At 34.6% G+C, this 23,341-nt stretch overlaps 2 protein-coding genes across 2 annotated transcripts; both read left to right on the forward strand.

Moving 5' to 3' along the window:
* The first annotated feature begins 2,484 nt into the window (after window positions 1–2,484).
* Window positions 2,485–10,392, forward strand: LOC107774759 (cleavage stimulation factor subunit 50). The gene is given in 15 exon segments (XM_016594400.2): window positions 2,485–2,809; window positions 4,981–5,064; window positions 5,182–5,303; window positions 6,151–6,223; window positions 6,322–6,405; window positions 6,478–6,564; window positions 6,973–7,043; window positions 7,144–7,195; window positions 7,303–7,360; window positions 8,322–8,422; window positions 8,488–8,642; window positions 9,149–9,257; window positions 9,979–10,035; window positions 10,105–10,194; window positions 10,196–10,392. Coding segments are annotated over 15 exon segments (1,314 nt in total). The 5' UTR covers window positions 2,485–2,704; the 3' UTR covers window positions 10,262–10,392.
* Window positions 10,393–12,725: 2,333 nt separating this feature from the next.
* Window positions 12,726–19,531, forward strand: LOC107774757 (psbP-like protein 1, chloroplastic). The gene is made up of 9 exons (XM_016594399.2): window positions 12,726–12,866; window positions 13,834–13,918; window positions 14,010–14,100; window positions 14,774–14,857; window positions 15,063–15,145; window positions 15,676–15,798; window positions 16,013–16,084; window positions 18,061–18,157; window positions 19,257–19,531. Exons 2-9 carry the CDS (start codon window positions 13,856–13,858, stop codon window positions 19,358–19,360), a joined length of 717 nt encoding a protein of 238 aa, XP_016449885.1. The 5' UTR covers window positions 12,726–12,866; window positions 13,834–13,855; the 3' UTR covers window positions 19,361–19,531.
* The last annotated feature ends 3,810 nt before the right edge of the window (window positions 19,532–23,341 follow it).

Here is a 23,341-nt window from a genome sequence, read left to right on the forward strand (position 1 = left end):
AAATAATATTTCACATAAAAATCAAGGTGGCAGTCACACTAAATCATCATATAAAAATAAATCCAACAAAACAAAGATTTAATAAATAAAAAAGAACATCTTGTTATGAAATAAATAAAAAATATTTTTATATTATGAAATTAAGGTGGCAGTCACACTAAATCAAAATGTTTTACTTACATGCTATATTTAAAAAAAAATATCTTGTTATTAAATAAATAAAAAATTGTGAATAACATGTTGCATATATAGAATGAAAAAGATAGAAAGTACATGATGTTTCAATTCCCGAGTAGGCATTTTTGTGAAAAATTCTATTGCGTTCTTTTCGTGTGCGTCGTGGGGGTAAAATCCCGGTGAAGTAATAATGGTCTTAAAATGGTATTTTCAAGAACGTAAATCAATTGTTATGCTGGTGATTGATTTAAAAAGATGAGAGAAAGCGACTGAAAAAAAATAGTAATGGTCAAATCTGGACCATTACGAAAAGTTTAGGGAAATTTGGAAAGCCATATAGGATTTGAATTTGGGTGTAATTACACAATTTGACATGTTTGTCTGGTCAAATAATTACTTGATAATTGGGTGTAATTAGAAAGGTGTAATTAAACTCTTCAATTCTCAATGGAGATGTGAGAATTTGTGGTAATTATATTATGAAATTACAAGGTTACTTTTTAATTTCTTCCTTTTTGTTTTTATTTTAATTTATTTTCTTTATAGCTTTTTATTTTCATTATTTAAATTTCTTTTTATTTTAATTTATTTTACCTATTTTTACCTTTTAATTTCTTTTTTTAATTTTAAAATATATTTGTCTTTGTACATTATTCATCTTTTATTTTTTTTACTTCTTGTGACTCCATGTAATTGCTCGTATATTTTATTTCTTATTTGTTTTATTTTTTTCATTTAGCATAACTGCATTATTATTCTAGTTTTTTAAACAACAACTCCTAATATTAGAAATAATGAGTCATTAACAAACTTGGCATATAACGAGTGACGTCATTAAAGTAAAATTTCATTGTTAAATGAGGTTATAAACTTGTTATATTTCCTAATCTTAGGTTATAAACTTATTATTAGAATTTGACATATGTTAAACTTTTTTTTTTTGGAATTTTGAAATTATATTATTTTTATGGTTCCAATTTACCTGTTTTAGTAGATTGACTTGTTATTTCACATTGCATGTTGTTCATTTTTTTAGTTAAAATTGGTAGATTAATTTTGTCAAACATTCGAATAATGTTATGATATTAGATTTATAAATATTAATTTATTTTATCAACCATGCATTCCATGATGTTTTTACAAAATGTATGTTTTTAGTTTTACAATTAAACTAAATATTAGTAATTTAAAAATTAATATCAAATCTAATATCATTTATACTTATAAAAAAATATTTATAGGCATATATTTATTATATTAACTTTTAAGTTTTGATAATTACTTCATTTAAAATTTAATCTAAATGTGTAATTACACTTGTGCAACCAAATAGTAAACTTGTAATGACATTGTAATTAAACTATGACAAACAAACAGGTTATCGTAATTACTTTATTGTGTAATTACTAGGTTATATAATTACTATACTAGTAATTACATCAATTCTAATTACCAGGTGACTTTCCAAATACACCCTTAATATAATTTAAGAGGAATTTTAACCCCTTTTCCTTGTAAATGACTCATGTGTTGGATGTGTGGCATCACTATCTTTAGAGATTAAGTGATAAACACTATCTTCTAGAGATTAAGTTTCTACTATTAGAGGGTGTGCGACTAAGCTTATAAGTCGGTCAAATTAGCTTATAAGCATCTTTTGACTTATCTACGAGTTTGGCAAATGTCTAAAGTGCTTCTAAGCCAAGTACTTATAAGCTAAAATCCGCCACAAGTCATAAGTTGGTCACCCCCAACTTATGACTTTTCAGCTTATAAGCACTTTTTATTTGACCAAGACTTTTACTAGTTTATACTTAATAATATTTTGTAATTCACAAAATACTTTTTCCAAAATAATTTTCTAACTTTCTCTTCATCCCATATTGTTGTTCCCCATTTTCATTTCAAAGAAACGTTTTAATTTATAATCTTTTGTAAAGTTTTAAAGGGTATTTTAGTCTTTTTAATAAAAAATAACTTATCAGCACATTTTTACCAACGACATCAACTGCTTATTATCAGTTTCACCACTTTTATCCAAACACATAAATACTTATTTAAAAAATCAATTTCTGCCCTTAAAAATATTTTTCAGCACTTCAAACTTATCAACCGTTTACGATCTGCTAATTCAAACGGCCTCTTAGCCAATAAGGATAAATTTAAACTACTTTTATAGCGAGAGAAATAAATTTGACCCCAATTATTAACTAAGCAAATTTAGCAAATGACCCCAATTATTCCTTTTTTTTTTAATGATGCAAAACAAACCTAAAATTAACTTGTTTTTAAATTAATTTCTAAAGCAAATCGAAATTGGTTTACAAAGAAACATTCTGGTGTCGGGAAAATGTACTAAAATGGCGGCGGTAGAGTTCAGAAGTTCATAGTACCTGAGTTTCAGCTGTTCGCAAGAATCTAATAGGAGAAGTTTCAAAATCTACACGAGCTTAAAGAATAGGGGAAAACTGCAAAGACACATTTGTGAATCAATTAAGATTCTGGGGGGTATAGTTTATTAGTTAAAATGGAGAGCAATAATAGCTTGGAGCAAACACTGCAAGATGGGAAATTGTACCGTCATGTTAATTCTCTCATTGTCGCTCATCTTCGCGATAATAATCTCAATCAGGTACTCATTCCTTAATTCTTTGGTTTTATACATATATTTTACCTTTACAAACTACTTAAGTAACCTTTTTTGGGTAGGAGTTGATTACAGCATAAAAGATAGTTAAGCTATGATCAATTATGATAAACAGTACTAGTAGGACTCATATAGACATCCCAGCTAGCTTGTTATTGAGGCGCACACACACATACACACGTGTGTGTGTGTGTGTGTGTGTGTGTGTGTGTGTGTGTGTGAGAGTGTAAAATTACCACATGCAACTAGTGCTTAGTTAATCTGTCATATGAATGTTTGATCACGCGAGACCTTCGGGAGTCATTATGTTGCACTGTCGGAGCTATTGCTTGTTAGACCGATGAACGAGCAGCTTATAAGATTGTGTGAGAGATTAGGCTTTATTTGTAGGGGTATCAAGTTAGGGAATATTAAGAACAAGGAAGTTCCAGTTAGCCCTTGAATTAGATTTAATGATAGTGTAAACAAGGTGAAGGGAGCCTTGGCGTAACTGGTAAAGTTGCTGCCATGTGACCAGTAGGTCATGTGTTCGAGCCGTGGAAACAACCTCTTGCAGAAATGTAGGATAAGACTACGTACAATAGACACTTGTGGTATGGTCCTTCCCCAGACCCCGCGCATGGCGGGAGCTTAGTGCACCAGGCTGCCCTTTTTTTTTGATAGTGCAAAACAAGGCCCTGGCATCAAACATAGCCTAGAGGGAGTGATTTTCTATTTATAGTTGTTTCGGTTAAGAAAGCTATTTGATTGATAGCCAAGAAAGACGATTGAGTGTTGCATCTTTGGAAGAAAGGAGGAAATGGCGAGGGAAAGGGTAGAGAAGAAACAAGAGGATTATTTCTCTTGAGGTGATGTATGCATTCATGAATTTGTTGTGTACATATAGATACTGCTTTATTTGAGATTTATTCGTATTACCATCATTTGGAAGAGATTGGAGTGATCAAACATTGAATGGATAGTTTCATTATTTTTATTTTTGCTTCTTTCTTTATTTTCTGCTTTTATTTTTGTTTTTTGGTGCCACTAAAACATATTCCTTCTTTAGTGCGGGTGGGTGGGGGGATTGAAGATTTGTGCTCATGATCCTTTTTCATTTAGAAAGTTAACAAAGGTATCACTAGGGCATAGGAGGTTCAATATTATCAGGTGATTGAGTGACTCAGTTCACTTGAGACATTGGTGACTACCAACAATTAGATACATAACAAGGGGCAACTTGAATGTACCAACAATTATGGTCTTTCAGATGAAAGTGTCTTTAAACCATGCCTCAAATACTACATTACTCGTTGCCTCCGTGCAATTGTATCTAGTTCTGGACTTACCGGAGTAGAGCTTCTACATATGAACTATGAAGGCTGCGTAGCTTAGGGAAGTGCTTCTTTTATTTGGCCTCTATTCATGCTCTGATGTCATATCCCCCACAATGTTCACCGCTAGCATGTTTATCGTACCTCTTAGACCATAACATAATTTCTTTTTGAACAGAATTGCTAAGTCTTGTTAATATTTCGTGGGAATGAACAAGTGGTCATGTTTGCTAACGATACTGGAGATCTGACATTTTGGCGGTTCAATCCCCAATTTTTTTTTTTCCGGTTTCATTTAAGAGGGTGTCTCCTATTTCTAGATTAGCCTCCTTGCTACAGAATTTAACAAATTTTAGAGTTCGCACACTCAAAACTTGAGTGCTAATAGTATTATCACCCGAATTGGCACCCGACAGAGTGCTACTAGTCGAACCCTTAATGGACCTCAGAGATAAACTTAAATCCACCGAAGAAGATGAATTAGAAGGAGAATTTGAAGTTGAATTGAGCCAATTCCTACTCCACAATATTTTGGCCTCAAACTTTCTTTTCCAAGGCCAACATATGTTTTCTTTGGTTATTTTGCTGGATGTTTCTTGCTGTCTCTTATATGCGATATGAAAACATTCCATGAAATATTGTAGTAACATGTCAGCTGCAAGTGAGAGGTTATTCGAAAGCAGTCATCTTTTCCTGGGTTAACTGCATGATCTTACACTATGATGGGATTCAAATAGCAAAATTGAGAACATCACTGTGTCTTTTGTTTTGAATAGAAAACGCTACATAACAAGGCCAAGTTAAGTAGAGTTTGTGACGAATTCTGCTATGCATGTATTACAGGCTGCAAGCGCAGTAGCTTCAGCCACAATGACACCAATGAATGTTGAAGCTCCTACAAAAAAGCTACTTGAATTGGTTGCAAAGGTTTGTATCGGTTGGTAAGGTTTGCTATTATTATGCTTTCACTAATTTTAAGTTGTTCAACATGGGGTAGGAGAATAGATATAGAAAAGCTTCTTTATCGCTCTAAGCCGTTAACAGGGCCTTGCAGTGGAGAAAGATGAGACGCTGAGAGGAGTTTCGACAGCTGCACCTTTTGATCCAGTCATAACTACGGGATATGGCTCAATACCAGCCCCTCGCACTGCTTCTGTTGATTTCAGGTACTCTATCTCCCTAAATCGCGCTATTTTCTTATCAACCTGAAGGGTGTAAAAGTTTACTTTTGTAAGTTGAGTGTTAAAGTGCAATTAATGCTTTGTCGGTTGACGAAAACTCTAAAAGTCCTTGTGCCACGCTGGTGTATGCAGTTGAAAATGTCAACTGAGTAGAATGGAGGGGATTATCTGTTGATTGTGGGAAATGCTTTGGATATTTGAATATTAATTTTTGTAATGAAGAGTAATAACTAATGTGGGATGTTTACCTGTAATCATCTATGGAAAGACTAGTCTGTCCAATTGAATATTTCTTTTCTTTTTCCTTTCATTAATTACATCTTTCAAAAACTGATTAGCAGCCGGCTCCACGTGCTATGATGATAACTTTCATTTCGTAAAATAACTAGTTTCCTTTTGGAATTTATGTATGAGGGCACTTCTACGCTGTAACAGCTTTGATTTTATCATTAGGTTATGTCAATCATAGACTCTTTTGTGTAAGTTTGATCCTTCATAAGCCTTGTAGTAGCAGTTCAGAATCCTTTTGGATCTGTTCACCAAAAGATTTAGTGAGGCATGTGGCTTATAAATTATAGTGAGCCACCAAAATGCATCTCTTATTCATTGACCCTAAGAAGAATGTCTCTAGATTTACAGAGTGGGCTCACATTTCAGGTTTCATGATTCACCATATATTAATATGTTGTGTGAATCATAAAAAGCCCATTTCCTGGCTCTATCTGAATCTCTGTATATAAATACTTCTTCTTTCTTGAGTATTAACAAACTTATGAATGATGTTGAGATTGTCATTTGATGGAGCTGATAATTCAATTCTCCTTCTGAACAGTAGTGTGAACGATACAAAAGGCTCGTCAAAGATTATCCCAAAGCATGAATCACGACACGTTTCTGAGCACAAGGTTGTATCTTAAACAAAACTGTAGGTTGTTTGAGCTCTCATCTTTGTTTCAATTGCTGATTTCCAGAATCAATTTCTAAGAAAAGAATTTTCTTTTAGAATGTAGCCAGGTGTGCCAGATTTAGTCCAGATGGAAGATTTCTTGCTACTGGAAGTGCGGATACGTCTATTAAACTGTTTGAGGTGTTGTATCTTTTCTATAACACTCCAATTTCCATTCTTTTACTTCTACAACTCACGGGTTACCTTATGCAGATTTCAAAAGTTAAGCAAATGATGCAGCCAGATGCTAGGGATGGCCCAGTGAGGCCGGTTGTACGGACTTTTTATGATCATCAACAAGTAAGATCTTGATTGTGATACTTGCATTTCTTGATTCTATTGTCATTTGATGTTAATATTTTTAGGTTAGTTATTTTGAACATTGGTTCATAAGATCTAATTTTATCAACTATTTAAGTAAGAAAATTACTGGATTGCTTTTAAACAAAATTAAGTTAACTGGATTTTTCTGTACGATGTTTTGCAAGTAGCCTCTGCCTCCATTAAAATGCTGAAAAGAAATAAAAAGTAGCATCCTTATTTAAGTTTATTGTCAACTTGGATTTGGCAACATGGTGTTGTGCAGGATATTACCTTTAGATATTGATGGCACCTGTTTCCTCTCTATTCATATGAATCTCAGTTTCTGAGGTGTGACTATCTCAGGGTTTACCCTATTTCTTATCCAGTACTTATACATAACTGCAGCCAATAAATGACTTGGATTTTCATCCGCAAAATACAGTACTCATATCTGGAGCAAAAGATCGCACCATCAAGTATGATATATTATTTAACTGTGAAATTGTATAATTTGCTTGTCATTGGAATATGAACTAAATACTCTCTTCTTTTTTCCTTTTCTTTGACTGTTTTCAGGTTCTTTGATTTTTCAAAAACGGTGGCAAAGAGAGCATTTAGAGTGATTCAGGTCACTCAAATGTCTTTTAAATTTTCAAACCAAACATTAATCTTGGACTTATTTTAGAGAAAAATATACTGGCTATGCTATTCGATTTTTATTGTATGTTTTAACAGGATACACATAATGTAAGGTCGGTGTCATTTCATCCTTCCGGAGACTTTCTTCTGGCAGGCAAGTGCATTTCTTTTTAGTTAGCTACTGGATTGTGGACTGCTATGTACTATTTGGTGAACCTAAAGCTGATTTAATGGTGCTATGTCAGACAACTTTTATCCCTGAAAATTATATACTATTTTTTGTCCTAAAATTGGAAAGTAGAGAAGGCATACTTGTACAAAAGTTGCTACCAGAACAAAACAAGCAATGCACGTGTGTGGTATAAAGTGTAAAAATCTTTTTGCCCATCTTTCTGGTATTGGTGATCAATATTTTCTTTGTCGATGTGCTAATCCTCTCTGTACAGTTACTTCTAACTAGATTTTGGAATGGCTTTTAGGTAAAGTAACTTTTGTTATTATTCCCTGCTTACTAAAAAAAGTAACTTTGAACTATTCACATATTCAATTCTAAGGGAGTGCTGTGAGTAACAAAAGGAGTAAGGCCGTCCCTGTTGCAAATGTACAGAGCCGATGATATTCAAAGTATCATCTACTAAATGAAAATTACACCAAAAGCTAAGGCAGTCAGAAAAGAAAGCCTTATATCTATGATGTGATGCCTGGTTGAGTGAATCAACAGATGATGTTGGTTTCTAAATCTTAAGGAGAAATAGAGCTCTGGATAGGCAGCTATTGATCTTAACTTCAACCAAGAGCAGATATATATATAATTAGGTGTCGTAACTTGTTGATATGAAGTACAAAAACTGTTAGTGACAATTCCCACCATGTCAGACGGCCAAGCTTTCTTGGAACTGGCATTTAATAAAGTTGAAATTGGTTAGAGAACCAATTATTTGATTCTGTACTCGTAAGATTGTCTAACTTTCTATCTGATAAAAAAAGATTGTCTAACTTCCTATATTACCCACTATATTTACTGCCAACTCGTTCAGATGAAGCGGCAGCAGTAATGAGTACGATTTGCACCTTGCCTATCGGCTAAAGTTCTCAAATAATGTTGGTTGTTACAGGAACTGATCATCTAATTCCCCACCTATATGATATTAACACTTTCAAATGCTACCTGCCAACAAATTTCCAAGAGATGGGTGTCAATGGTGCTATTAATCAGGTAAATTCGTGTATATAGATGCTTTGATCAGAGGATTATTTGTTTACAATTATATTTCCTTACAGGTTAGGTATTCATCTACTGGTGGAATGTATGTTACTGCATCCAAAGATGGTGCTATTCGGTTATGGGATGGGGTAACTGCTAGCTGTGCGCGATCCATTGATGGTGCACATGGAGCAGCAGAGGCCATAGGTGCAAATTTTACCAAGGATGAAAGGTTAGGGATCCCTTGTGGTTACAGCTTACAAGCTTGAACTAGGATTCTTTTCTTCAACGGGAAAAGAAAAAGAGAAAAAGAAAGAGGCACAAAGAAAGAAAAGAGAACAAGAGGTTTATTCCAGTTGAACCACTGTCTAGAAATGAATAGGGGGATTTTTTGCCTTTTCATGGTCTAGAGGGTGGGAAACTTGTGAAAAGAAGTTGCCTATGAGAATCTCCTCTTCCTGTTTTGTCACAAAGAAATTGCAGCATAATATATCCTGCTTGATAACTGAGTTTATCTTGTATACTGCTCATGCACTTAACCATAAAAATGTTGTTGATCTTTTCTTTCAAATTTTAATGTAGCATCATTCGTGACCCTACTTGACATAGAGCTACTAGACATAGAGCTTCATTTTTTAGTTTCCACGTGGAACTTGATTTACGTTCTATGAGAAATTCTTGATAATTTATAGGGCTTAAGATGCCTTCTCAAGCTTGTTTATTTCAAATGTTTCCTAGGTATATCCTCTCATGTGGAAAAGACTCTTCGGTGAAGCTTTGGGAAGTTGGCACAGGAAGATTGGTCAAACAATATCTTGGAGCTACACATACACAGTTGCGCTGTCAGGTATGTCAGGCTCATACTGCTTGCTTTGAAGAATTCATATTTCATGTTACAGTTATTTATTTCATTTATAGCAAAGTTGCATATTATGAACTATCCACTGCTTGTCATTAATTAATATGCAATACATGGCAGCATATGCCAAGAATGCTGCCTTTAGTTTATCATTCTTGTGCCTCCATGGTTTCAAACTGCTTGTTGAATATGCTGCAGCTATCATGATTACCATGGAATTGCATTTTAAAAATAGCAGCTAATACATGGAAATTATAACTACAATAACGCCTCTTCCCAAGCTACTTGGGGTCAGCTGTATGAATCTTCATTATCCATGTCACTCCATTAGGCCGGTCTAAATTTTGCGTTCAACTATCACATGGAAAGTAAAAGATACTCCGTATTTTACAATAGATGTACCAACCAGGAATTATGTCAATTTCTTGTTGGAAGTTCTGGTGATTTTTGAGATGTGATTGTCAGAGAGGATGCTTGTAAAATTCTTCTATAGTGGATTTCCTGTATCTCATGCTCGTCTTCTTTAGTTAGGCTATATTTTATATATGCATCACTTGTGGTGTTTCCTTTTCTATTTTCTTCTTTTGTTTGGACTGAGCTTTTCTTTATTCCGAAGAGAAAAGGAGCTCTGTTATTCCCACTTTTATGAGAACGTTTTGCCTCACATTCTTGTTGACATTTGACAGCTGAATAATGCCTTTTAATGCAGGCTATTTTCAATGATACAGAAGAATTTGTATTATCAATTGATGAATCTCTGAATGAGGTAAAGTATAGCTTCCTTCAATACTTATGCAGGTAACGTTATGGAGATTAATTACGATGTTGGTCACAGATTGTTGCATGGGATGCTCTGACAGCAGAAAAAGTGGCTAGGTGGCCCTCCAACCATGTTGGTGCACCTCGTTGGCTTGAGCATTCCCCAGGTAGAAGCTGCATTTGTGTCCTGTGGAATGGACCGATCTATTCGGTACTGGAAGGAGGTCCTTTAGTGCCACTAATGAGCCAGTGGCATGTAACAAAGCTAGAGATATATGCCACTGTAATTTAATAAGCTTTCTGTAAGAAACTCTCAACCCACTTGTTTGTTGTATACTCGAGAGAAGAGAAAAGAGGTATTCATCGTAGGTAGGTCAACCGAGCAACCCCTTTTGTTTTCTCACCATGCCGTCAGCTAAGTGGATGGAAGTGATTTTTGCTTTGTCTTAACCCCTCTCTCTGCCTCAGATTCTTTTCCTCTCTGATGGCGAAGGAAAGTAAAAACGAAGAGGCGAGGAGCTATAAGCTAGCTTTCAGGTTGGTCGAATGGGAAGGCATGACGGTTAATCTCCTCTATCTTGATAAGGGTCATTTGCTGATAATCCAAATTCCCCAGTTTTTCATTTACAGTTCTACACTATGTGGACACAGGCTTGATTATCCTTTTGAGATGTTCAGTAGCAAACTTGTACTGTTTATAGGATATTTTATGTTTCTCTTGTTACAATGGGAAACTGGAATATTTTCTCCTCCCAATGGATATTTCTCCTGTTTCAAAATTAGATGTTTTATTTGATGCTTGTCAAAATGAGCACCTTTGAGATTGAAATTAGGAGTATATTATATATATAATTTGAAAGCAATATAGCTTTAAAATGACTCCTTTTCACATAGATGACTATTGTTCTGTATTTGTCACCTACAAATACGAAAAATTACTTCCTCCGTTCACTTTTACTTGTCCATTTTAATAAATCAAGAGAAATATAATATTTTCTTTTCTTGTTTTACTCTTATTATTAATTACTCATTTCCAAAATTACTTTTCAAGACTCTTTGAAATGCTATCATTATGAAGGGTTGTAAGGTAAAATACATATTACAATTATTATTTCTTAAGGGGCGTGAAAAGTACAAAGTGAACAACTAAAAGTGGATAGAAACGGTAAAATAATTAGTTGTATGGAGGCCATACAGCTAGACCAACCTTGTGGCCTTGATCACTGTAACTACTTATACCAACTATATGGATTCTTTCCTTTAAACCCCTTTGGCTCTATCTGTTTCAGATTATCAAATTGAGAGTAGTACTCAAAAATCTATATTTTTACTGCAGTATTTGATATATTTCCGATCGATATTTGTGGTTGGAAAGTGAGACTCGAAATGGAAGATAAATAGAGAGAATTAGTCTGGAAAGATATTTTCTTTAGCATTTCAAGAATGTATTCAGTTCTACAAGACAAAACAAGTATTAATAGTTTAATTGTACCTATACAGGTCCACAATTTTATTTTATTTTTAAAAAATGCTACGATTCAATTAGACTAGTGGCAAATACCAATTAATGTAGTCACTAGTAATTTTGGATTTATTCATCAGTAAAAGATTTTAACTCACTATTCATCTTTCGCAGAATATTTCTTAGGCAAAAACAGAAATGATGGCAAGTCTCATCTGAGGACTACATTGAATCAACAAAATACACACCAAAAGTTTCGTGAAATCAAAATTGGGATCCCTATTAGAATTCAGAAACATGCATTTATTCATGATATGCGAAATTAACAAGAAGTTACAAAGACTTGATGTGAACCAATATTCAATTCGGGAGGGTAACAATAACACGCATTCTCACAAGTAGGTTATGGGGAGGGTAAAATGTATGCAGAACTTATCCTTACCTTATGAATATAGAAAAGTTATTTTCGATAGATCCTCGACTCAATAAAAGCAAAATCACGGCATGACAAAGAATTACGACATAATGCTAACAATTGGATGAAAAAAGAAACATAGTCAGTACTCAGTATACCGCTTAAAAATCTGTCAAAAGATTTTAAAAAATAAACTATTAAATTATCATAATTAAAATTTATCATGAATTAATTAATTTTATAAGGAATGTCAACATACACTAACCTTCTTTTTTCGGGCTTGAACACACATAATTAATTATCAAAATTGAACAATTATAATTTTTTATCTAATGAATGTGAAATTTTAATGGAATTATATGGACGCCCCCATTTGAGGTAAAGGGTCGAATTAGGAAGAATATTGGGCAAAATACAATAATGTCACACCTCTCTATAACATCATCCCTATATAACAACCATTCACTATAAAAGCCAAGTTTTCTTGGAACCGATTATTCTGTTATGTTATAATATATATTTTTTATAACAACACTTAACTATAACAGCAAAAATAATCGAAACAAACAAGGTTGTTATAGAAATGTTTGATTGTATTGGTCAGTCAACTAAAACTAATTGCATTCGTTAGCTAAAAAAAATGCATTCGTTAGCTAAAAAAAATATACAAAATAAGGTTATTTTTTGTATACAACACACATAGCTATTATTTTTGGGAGCAACTAAAAATATATACTTCTTATTTCTTAAGAATATTCCAGTTTATTTTGCAAAGTGTCAATTTGGTCTTTTCCCTTTATGTAATAGATGTGGATATTGAGAGGGAAGAAGATATAGGATGATGTGGTTTTAGAAGCTCCCCACTAAAACTGTGGTGAAGATTAAGAATAACTACTTTCTTCCTCTGAGCGCGTGGCAAAGTCTCTCCTTCGTCGGAACTTCACCGCCGGCAACTCCTTAGGTAATTTCAGAATAAGTTTAACGTCACTCTCTTTTCTATATTCCTCACATTCTCTGTTCTCTCTCTCTTTTAACCATAATTTTACCTCTAGAGACATAGGAGTAACAATTTGGAATTTGTAGTTCGAATTCCCTCTTTAGTAACTGCTCTAGATGTCCTATTAATTGTCAGGATTTTCATGCTTTCTCTTTCTTTTCTGGCAATCTTCCAGCACCCCTGTGTTAACATTACAGTGTGAGCTGGAGAAAAGTTGTTTACTGTAATGTTACAGACACTAGGAATGCGTACCTGGTTGGCATGTCACACTTGTAAGAAGTATAAGTACTAATGTTTGAAGCATAACAAATTCAAGTGTAGTATAACCTTTTCCTTTTTCAGAGGCGGAGCTAAGATTTCAATTTTATGGGTTTGGATTTTAGAACGAAGACTTTAAATCCTAATAACTGGGTTCTAAATTTAATATTTATTTAACACAAATACACTGTTGAGCGAGCTACTGTGTTTGCTGGAACCCATAGCCGGGCTTCTGGCTCTGCCCCTGACCATTTTGCTGACTACCAGCTATGTGGTTGCAAAGCATAGCCAGTCCAAAGACTGGGTAAAGGATTTGTCATTATTTGGCAGTTAGCCTAAGAACGATCTATTAATGCTGAATCCTCTAAATACTGACCTGGAATTGAAGCGTGATTGACTGATAGAACCTTTTCAACCTCATATATCCTTGATCAAATTGAAAATCTTGAATTTTTAGTTGCCTATGTAGTAGAACCTTTTTGTACCTTTTACGTCGTTCATGTTTGTCGTTTGTCTATATCTGGACTGATTCATACTTAATAAGCATGTATAAACTCACAAGAGCAATATCCTTAATTACACGACTGAATTCATGAAGATGCGGTCACCTAGTTGTAATAACATTGACTGGCTTAGATTTTTCTCATACATATCTGAATTTAAAACTTTGCAGGTCTGGGTTACTGCTTGAAGAGATGGTGTCTTTGCAGAAGTTTCCATCAGTACATAATGCATGTATGTTAAATGCATCCCCTCAGGTTCGACCGTCATCCTTCTTAACTGACTGTGACCATATACCCGTTGTTTTGAAGTTCCTCTTCATTTATAAAAGTGGCTTTGATGCATCAGCAAGGATTGTTTAGGAACAGCCCCAACGGAAGAGGTCCCGGCTTTATCAGATCAGAACAAGTGTCTGAAGTTTCAATTTCCTCTTGCCAAGGTAAACTACCCTAACATGATCTGAAAGAAGTCTAATGAAGCGGTGTAGTCGGTTTACTGTCAGTTGCCATCTATTTGTCAGGCATGAGGCAACCCAAATTCAGATGGGGTTCTTTGGCTCATGACGAGCAATGTTTCAAACTTCAGGAGCATTTGAGCTTTTCAAGCATCATTATAAGTTCAATGATTTTCACTCCCCCCTATATTTTCTTCTCCCAATTATTTTGCTTTAGAATTAATCTCATTGATATTGCTCACAGCCAACTTTTTGACGTGAAAATTGAGAGGAGTACACCAGTTAGACAGTTTAAGCTACTTGATGTATTGCATGTGATCTCATTTGCTGTTTTTACATTAACTTGAGTGGATACTCTCTATGCTGCCCAATGCATGGGTGAGTTATTCCAATAGTGTCATCTCTACCATATATAAGATGGTGAAATCATCCAGTTCAATCTGTTGAAGTGAGAGTTTGCTAGTTGGACTCCTGGGGTTTATGGTCTTTGAGCTTAAAGAGTCATCCTACATACCCAATAATTTCAGAATAGGCTATTCGCTTATTATATTGATCTACATGCAGAATAGTAAACCTGCTTGTCCTATTTTGATAGACCTTTTAGCACCAAAAGTAAAGTGGTTAATCATATCCTTTTTATTTGTTGTTTTCCTTACAGATAGACCTGGAAGACGTCAATTTCTTGCCATGGGATCAACAATTGCCCCTTTGTTGCTAATGTCTTATCAGACACCAACATCATGTAAAACTCTTCTTGCAATGTACTTAAATGTCCTTACTCGTTAAATCACTTCAGTTTCATTTCCCAATATATCCCTGCTGTATTAGTGTTTTCCTAAAAACTGGAATTGCGAAGTTATCAAAAACAATTATCTTCCATGCACTTTACTGCTTCTTGAAATTTCAATGGCTGATATCCTAAGAGTACACCCTTTGATATGGTTCAGTTGCTGCAGAATCTAAGAAAGGATTTCTGCCCGTCACAGACAAGAAAGACGGATACAATTTCGTCTATCCTTTTGGGTGGCAGGTCCATTCCCTATCTTGATAACAATTGTCTGTTACTTTATGTTTTGCAACTTTCTTTTGCTTTCTGTCTTTTAGTTGCACAAAAAGTTGCTGGGAAAACTCGTGTTCTGGAGCCGCTTCTGTGGATTTAGCAATTCTGCATATCTATTTCATTTAATTTCCTTCTGGAATTTCAGCTATCCTTCAAGGGAGTTAAAGGAGCCCCTTTCCCCAGTTAGCTTAGGGCCTTAACCCTCAGTTTTATGTTTCTTATCTCAAAGAAGTGAGGCCTATCTCACTTTTATTCTTCTTATCTCAAAGACATAAGGCCTATATTTCCCCTCTTAGTTTTTTCCACCAAATTTCTGTTTCATCGCATCTAATACAAATTATTTTTCAAAAAAATCTGCAGTTAGAATTTTCTAGTCCTTAGCCACTTTGTATTTCTCATAATTTCACTATTACCTTGTAGATTATTTTTATTTTTGGTTTATTTACTCTTTGCTTGTTCATCTTCTTCTTTTTCATTTTTCTCCTTTTCTCCTGATCCAGGAAGTAGTGGTCGAAGGTCAAGATAAGGTTTTCAAAGATGTTATTGAACCACTAGAAAGCGTTAGTGTAAATGTGATACCCACCAGCAAACAAGATATTCGTGATTTTGGTTCACCACAGCAGGTTTGTAGGAAATTCTAAATTATTTTCTATGGTATTTATGAGAAAACAGGCTAAATTTCCCTGCAAAAGTTTCCTGTTTTGCTGGTTTTCTATGTACTGTCTTTTTAGTTATCTGGGTTTTCAGTGTAGTTAGAATTTTATGGATCGTGTATTGGCTTTTGATCTTTGAGCCGTCATTCCAACATTTTCTCATCAGCAAATATTCATATTGCAGGTTGCTGAAACTTTAATAAAAAAGTTTTTATCATCACCTTCTCAAAAGACAAAACTGATTGAAGCATCAGAGGTCTGTGTTTTCTAGTTCCCTTCCACTAAAAGTTTTTTTTTTAATACCTTGATCTTAGAGTGTTCGTCATGCTATTGCTGTTGTTGTTCAACTAGCCCATCAGAGCCTTGAAATGTTTGATGTGTAAATGTCAATGTCAAACTTCGTCTCAGGATTAAATTTATCTGGTTGACATGTTTTGATGTTTTGGCCCATTGGCACTGTGTTTATCATTAGAAGAAGCAAGTTTGCTAGTGAACTAGCTTTCTGCATGGCTCAAGTTAAATTTGGGCTAACTACATCCATTTGGATCATGTTAGTAAACTGTTGTTTATCATAGCACACAGTTCAGTTTCAGTCACCATGTCACCGATATATGTTAAAATTTTCTATGAACTTGAAACAAGAAGGGAAATCATTAATTTGCATAATGCTATCTATATTAGAAGAAACATCAATACTAGCTAGAAGATTTTAATAGCTTTTCGAGTTCCAAAAAAAAAAAAAAGATTTTAATAGCTTCTCGAGTTCCCCGTGTAATGATTTTATTAGCTTTTCTTAAAGTGTCTGCTTGAAACAGGGAAATGTTCTTTCTTATGTTAAATTTCATGACGATTATGTATTACTTACAATAATTTGGCAGGTGAGGGTCGGGCCCGTTATCCACCGAGTTTCGAACCGTGTGCACCTAGACCTCAGGGATTTCTCGGTTATCAATAATAATAACAAAAATAATAGTAACAATCTGACAGGAGGTATCATATGTTCCTGTTTTCACATTAGCTACAAAGGACTCTTTGGGTTTCAGAAAAAGGACCTTTCTGTAACATAGATGTAGAAGTCTAAAAGGGAACTATATTTTACCATAGAAAATTTTGAAACGCAAAATTGCCACTTATGTTCAAGACGTGGCCTCTTTTTTCACGAGAATAAATTTTGAATGTCAATGCGTTCCTTTCGGCTTATTGTTGTGCTGTCTTCAAATTGGATATGCAATTACTTTAGGAAAAAAGGCTAGGTATGGGACGAAAACATCTTCTAGCAATTTGATATTCTGCTGTTAACATGGTGCTATATCATGTCAGCTATAAATTCAGTTACCGCTTCAATATGATTTCCACTCTTCCTATGATAATTTCAAGGTATTCATGGATTTCCTAGCAAAGCTTCTATTAGCTTAGATTGGTTTAGTCGAAAGAAAGTTAAGTCACTTGTCATAATATTGAGAAATTTTCAGTTGGAAAGTTTTAAGTTGCTACCCTGTATCCCCCGGTTCATCTCCCTTTGGCCAACAATTTGAGACTTTAATATCAAACTGTGGAGTAGCTATGATGAAAAATTGTTTCATTGGATTATTCATGCATATCACTCTCTTTCCATGCTTGAACGATGCCAATGGAAAGAAAGAACCTAGAGTTTTCCTGTGAATGAAAAAACAAGTTCATATTCCCTCTGTCATCCTTTCATCAGAAGACCATCTACTCCCTTCTTCCAAAAGAGAAAAGGAAAATATATTGTCAGACTCAGTATTCCGCTGATACTATCGTTCTAGTTGTCAGGAGTGTTTTATACTAAAGAAGGAATAATTTCTGGCTTACCAAAAAAGAAGCAACAAGCTTTTACATCTGATACACATGTAAATTTGACATCGCCGTGAACAATTTCACAGCTTGACTTTTTTACATCTGATGTACTTAAACAGTGCAGAGATTCCTCTTAGGAACTGGTATGGGCTTACCATCTAATTTGTGAAATAATCAGTATATTCTTGGTGTCTCAAGTGTCTGAAATGAAATGCAAGAAAAATGGGTATCTAGGTGAAACTCATTATGCCTTGGCAACTTGGCCAAATTCTCTTTGCCTGTCAATTTCAGTGTCGTCCCATATTGTAGTCTGGATGTTTTCTATTTTTTGTTTGTGTTTTCCATCATGAGCTTATATAATATTGCTTGACGTCTATGAAGTTATTTGACAATCTTTCTCTGATCATACTGTAGCACGATGTTGAAGGCAAAGCCTATTACACATTTGAGTTTGTTGCACAAGCCCCAAATTTTACTCGCCATGGCCTCACTGCAGTCTGCATTGGCAACGGTATGAAACTTATGGTTAAATGGACGTGATTCATTTGGTGTGAAGTTCTACTTTTTGTTTACTTGAACATTTCAAGCTCGCCTTGACCAAGCCTGATGAAAGAACGGTCTCGAATCTTCTGCCTTTCAGGATTAGAACTTAGTTACTTGCCAATTACTTGCTTCAATGTGGTTTTAAAATAAGCATCAATTTAAATATCATTTATACATGCACGAGCCTCAGAAATTGGCATGCCAGTGATTATTTTTGTTAACTGGCAACTTGATTTAAAAAGGATATTGCTAACCAGCAAGAATTTCCGATATGGCAAATACTTGTTCATCTCCATAATTTTTGTATCACTATATGTTGGCTTGGCTTCAGCAAATAAGGTTCAGATGATAGCATGGCTGGTTTGATCTACGGTGAGGATGGGGTTTCCTTTAGTTAACTTTTCCGCTCAAAGATCAAGAATCATGCAAATTATATTGGGACATCACTGACCATCTTGGGAGTCAAAATCTGTAGCTTTCTATTCGTGATATCAGAAATAATAGAGAAAGAAGTGCAGGAAGAGAGTTCAACCTCCACGCCCACCCCCTTTTCGAAACCCAAAATGGTTGTAATATTAATGTTTCTATTGTTACCATAAGACCACTTTACCATTCTCAGAAAAACCATAAGAAACACTTAAACTGGCCATTAGATTTTCTTCTGTTGAACTTCACTTTCCCTCAAAAGAGTTGCTATTTGAAAAATAAAGCGCTGATCAATAACATGATTGCTTCAAATATGAGAATGTACCAGTTGATATCAATTTGATGGTATTATGATTTGTGATTACATCATGTAGTTAGTTGACAATTTAAACTCCTTTGGTTTTTTCTTGTTTAATCCAACCGCATTATGCAAGGTTAGTCCATATTCTAGTAATGCTTCCATAATTCCAACTTATACAACTCTTATAACTCCAGATATCCTTTCCCTTCTATCGTTTTGTGACTTCTGCATTCAAATCAATGTTGTTTGTCAACCTCATTCTTTTTCTGGTAACTGGGAATTCACAAAATGTTGCACATGTTTACCTGACATTTTCATTTGAATATTGATTCTAATGCAGGAAAATTCTATACATTGACAACTGGGGCAAATGAGAGGAGATGGGAGAAGATGAAGGACAGGTTACATACTGTAGTTGATTCCTTCCAAATTTTCAATGTCTAATGTACTAGAATTTGAATTGTTATCTTGCTTCCTGGTGATAAGTTTCCCAGTTTTTATCTTCTGCATATTCAGGAAAAGTATCTAACATTAGAGGCTGTATAATCTATGTAGATATGAGCATTCTCCTTTTGTGAATCATTTCGTGCAAATTCATTACAGATTTTGTAAAAACAGCACTTGTAGAATATTCTCTGTACAACTTCAATGTTACATGCGTGTTTGTTGTAGAAATGACACCAGGTAGCCATTTTAAAGGGATGCTATTTAGGAATTAGTCAGTGCGTGCTGAATTTTAGTTTTTCAGTTTAATTTTTCAGGACAAAAATGTCCTGAAGATAAATTTTAATTTAAAATTTTAGGACAAAATAAGTACTGACTAATCTTTAAATAACATCCTGAGAGTGACTATCTGTCCACTTGCCCCGTCTTTGAAGTTCTACAAAACTAGACAAGAAAAAAAAACAAGGAGAACATAAGGGAGGCACAGATAGAGATGCTGAACCATCTTCCAATTAGTATATGTGTCACGACCCGGGATTCCCACACCGGGGATCGTGATGACTCCTAACATTTCACTTGCTAGGCAAGCCAACGTTAGAATAGTTTTTAGTCATTTTTAACAATTCAAATTAAATAATAACCAAGAAACTGAAATAGAGTGAGAAAACCATAACAACCGCGATATCTAGATACAATCTTAGAACTTGTGTCACAAATATACGAGCGACTAGAATAGTACAAATAATGGTCTGAATGAAAGTAAAACTGTCTGAAATGAAATAAACAGCTAGGATAAGGTAAAAGGGGACTTCAGGGCTGCGAACGCCGAGCAGTTATACCTCAAGTCTCCGTCAGGCAATCAATCCAAGCAATTTACTAACCGTCGCTAGGACCGACTCCAAAATCTGCACAAGAAGTACAAAGTGTAATATGAGTAAAATCAACCCCATGTACTCTGTAAGTGATGAGACTAAGGTGGGTCACTTACAATAACCTTTACGCAGTATAATAATGATAACAAGAAGGGTGTGATGACCCAAAATGCCATCTTTAAAGTTAATAATTAATTCTGAGGTCTTAATTAATTCTATGTTCTAAGACCTCAAAAAGTACTATTTATTATTTTTCGACTTGCGTGCGCAGTCCGTAAAATTTTCCGGAAAGGTTTTAGGTGAAAAATGGATTAAAATGTGAATTAGAGCTTTAAAACTCAACTAAGTTGACTTTGGTCAACATTTTGAGCAAACGGATTCGGATCAGTATTTTGACAGTTCTGGTAGGTCCGTATCGTGATTTGGGACTTGGGCATATGCCCAGAATTAAATTCCGAGGTCCCTAGCCCAAGATATGGAATTTTGATGAAAAATTAAAAGTTTAAGTTTAAATAGTGACCGGATGTCGAATTATGTGCAAACGACCCCGGAATAGAATTTTGATGATTCCAACAACTCCGTATGGTAATTTTGGATTTAGGACCGTGATCGAAATTTTATTTGGAAGTCCGTAGTGAAATTAGACTTGAAATGGCTAAAATAGGAATTTAAGTTTGGAAGTTTGACCGGGGAGTTGACTTTTTGATATCGGGGTCGGAATCCAGTTCTGAAAAGTTTCACAGCTCCGTTATGTCATTTATGACTTTTGTGCGAAATTTGATGTCAATCGGACTTGATTTAATAGGTTTCGACATCAAATGTAGAAGTTGAAAATTCTTGAGTTTCATTAAGCTTGAATTGTGGTGTGATTTGTGATTTTAGCGTTGTTTGATTTGATTTGAGATTTCAAATAAGTTCGTATGATATTTTAGGACTTGTTGGTGTATTGGGTTGAGGTCCCGAGGGTCTCGGGTGAGTTTCAGATGGTTAACGGATCAAAAGTGAGACTTAGGTGTTGCAAAAGCTGCTGCAGTTTTTCTGCTGGAAATGCTGTCAAAATCGGACTCCCCGTCAAAATCAGGCTCCCTGTCAAAATCGGACTCCCTGTCAAAATCGGGTTCCCTGACAAATCGGGCTCCTTGACAAATCTGTAAGTTATAAAAACAGGGGACTTCGTCCCATTTGCCATTTTTGACGAATTGGAACTTGAGGAGAGGCGATTTTGATATATTTTCAAGGAAAAATATTGGGGTAAGTGATTCTAACTCGGATTTAGTCATATACACAAATATATCATTGTTTTCACCATTTAATTTGTGTTTTGAGATAGAAATTTGAGAAACTTTTAGAAATCTCGTAGAAACGAATTTTTGAGATTTTGGTGTCGATACGGAGTCAGATTTGAGTGAAACTAGTATGGTTGGACTCGTAATTGAATGGGTTATCGGATTTTGTGAGTTTTGCCGGATTCCAAGACGTAGGCCCCACATGCGATTTTTGAGCTAATTTCGAATTTTATTGAAAAATATAGTATTTTCTTATGAAATTGATTCCTATAATTTTTGTTGACTTTATCGAATTAATTATGACTAGATACGAGTCGATCGGAGTCGAAAAATCGAGGAAAAAGCATAATACTTGGTTAAATTGGAGCTAGTCGAGGTAAGTGACTTGTCTAACTTTGTGTGGGGGAAATTTCCCCTAGAATTGATATTAATGTGATTATTAAAATATGTTGAAAGTCGTGTACACAAGGTGACGAGTGTGTACACGGGCTAAATGTGAAAGATTATATTTTTAAATTGTGTAGATCATTGTTGCGCATTTATTAAATTATTTTATCTTGTTATATTCTTCATCATTGATATGTGATATATATTTTAAATTTGTTTGACTTTTTTCTGCTAATTGTTTTACCTGTTTAGTTGAAACTTGGTTTTTATTCTGTGCATTATTTGAAGGTTGATTTTCTTTAAATTAAATATTATTAAAATGAAGTATTTGACAATTTTAAACTTGATATTGAAGCAACATATTAAAGATTTTGAAATATTATTTTCCTAAATTATTTATTCCTGAATATTTTTATAAGATTTTCGTACTCATTGTGATGGAGCAATGAGCTCTTTATTGTAGAAAAATATTATTGATGATTTATTTTGGCATGAGCCGTGAGCTCTTTATTGTGGAAAAATATTGTTGCTAAATTATTTTGGCAAGTTAAATTATTTGAGCACTTGAGGTGCAAATTGTGATATATTGTGATATTGATACGCATGCGGTGGTATAAGTATTGAAACACATGCGATGAGATAATGGTGGCTTTGATACGCGTGGCTAGTAGGGGGAACTACCAGAAGTCATGCGGTGTGATAAGGATGGCTAAAATACGGGATGCTATTTCGGGAAAAATATTTTCTTTCAAATAAATTGTGAAGGCTCCCGTGGTGAGATAAGGAAATGATATATTGTGAATTTATTTATGATTTGTGACTACGAGGCGGTATCTCGGAAGTTCCCTTGTTGATATTGATTTATGGCCGCAGTTGCCTTTGATTATTTATTGTGATTTTTTTGGAGTGGAAAGGAAATTTTGTTTTGTTTCCACGAGATATTAATTGCCATTATTTGGTGTAATTAAATGTGACATACTACTTGATTCATTTCCATTGTCATTTTATTTTATTATATTGTTAAACATTTTACCCTGTCATTATTTATTCTCCAGTAGGGCCTGACCTGACCTCGTCACTACTCTACCGAGGTTAGGCTTGGCACTTACTGGGTACCGCTGTGGTATACCCATACTACGCTTCTGCACATCTTTTTATGCAGATCCAGGTACATCTTATCAGACCAGGCATCAGTAAACTAGCTGTACGAGGAGACTTCGAGGTATATCTGCCAGCGTCCGTAGACTCCGGAGTCCCCTTCTATCTTACTATGTTGTCTTCCTTATTTGCTTTAGACTATGATATATAGAGACATATAGAATAAATTCTTAGAAGCTTGTGACTTATTTCTACCGGGTTTTGGGAGTTGAAATTATTTGAATTGTAGTTTATTTATTTCAGATATTTATTATTATTCCGCATTGATAGGCTTACCT

Source organism: Nicotiana tabacum, chromosome 15 (genome assembly GCF_000715075.1).
Source record: "Nicotiana tabacum cultivar K326 chromosome 15, ASM71507v2, whole genome shotgun sequence".
Classification (NCBI taxonomy): domain Eukaryota; kingdom Viridiplantae; phylum Streptophyta; class Magnoliopsida; order Solanales; family Solanaceae; genus Nicotiana; species Nicotiana tabacum.

Excerpts from the sequence above, each read along its gene's own strand:
- LOC107774757 (XM_016594399.2), top strand. The coding sequence starts at position 13,856 with ATGGTGTCTTTGCAGAAGTTTCCATCAGTACATAATGCATGTATGTTA. Across the intron at positions 13,919-14,009 it reads TGTTAAATGCATCCCCTCAG|CAAGGATTGTTTAGGAACAG; the intron begins GTTCGACCGTCA and ends TTGATGCATCAG. Across the intron at positions 14,101-14,773 it reads TTCAATTTCCTCTTGCCAAG|ATAGACCTGGAAGACGTCAA; the intron begins GTAAACTACCCT and ends TTTTCCTTACAG.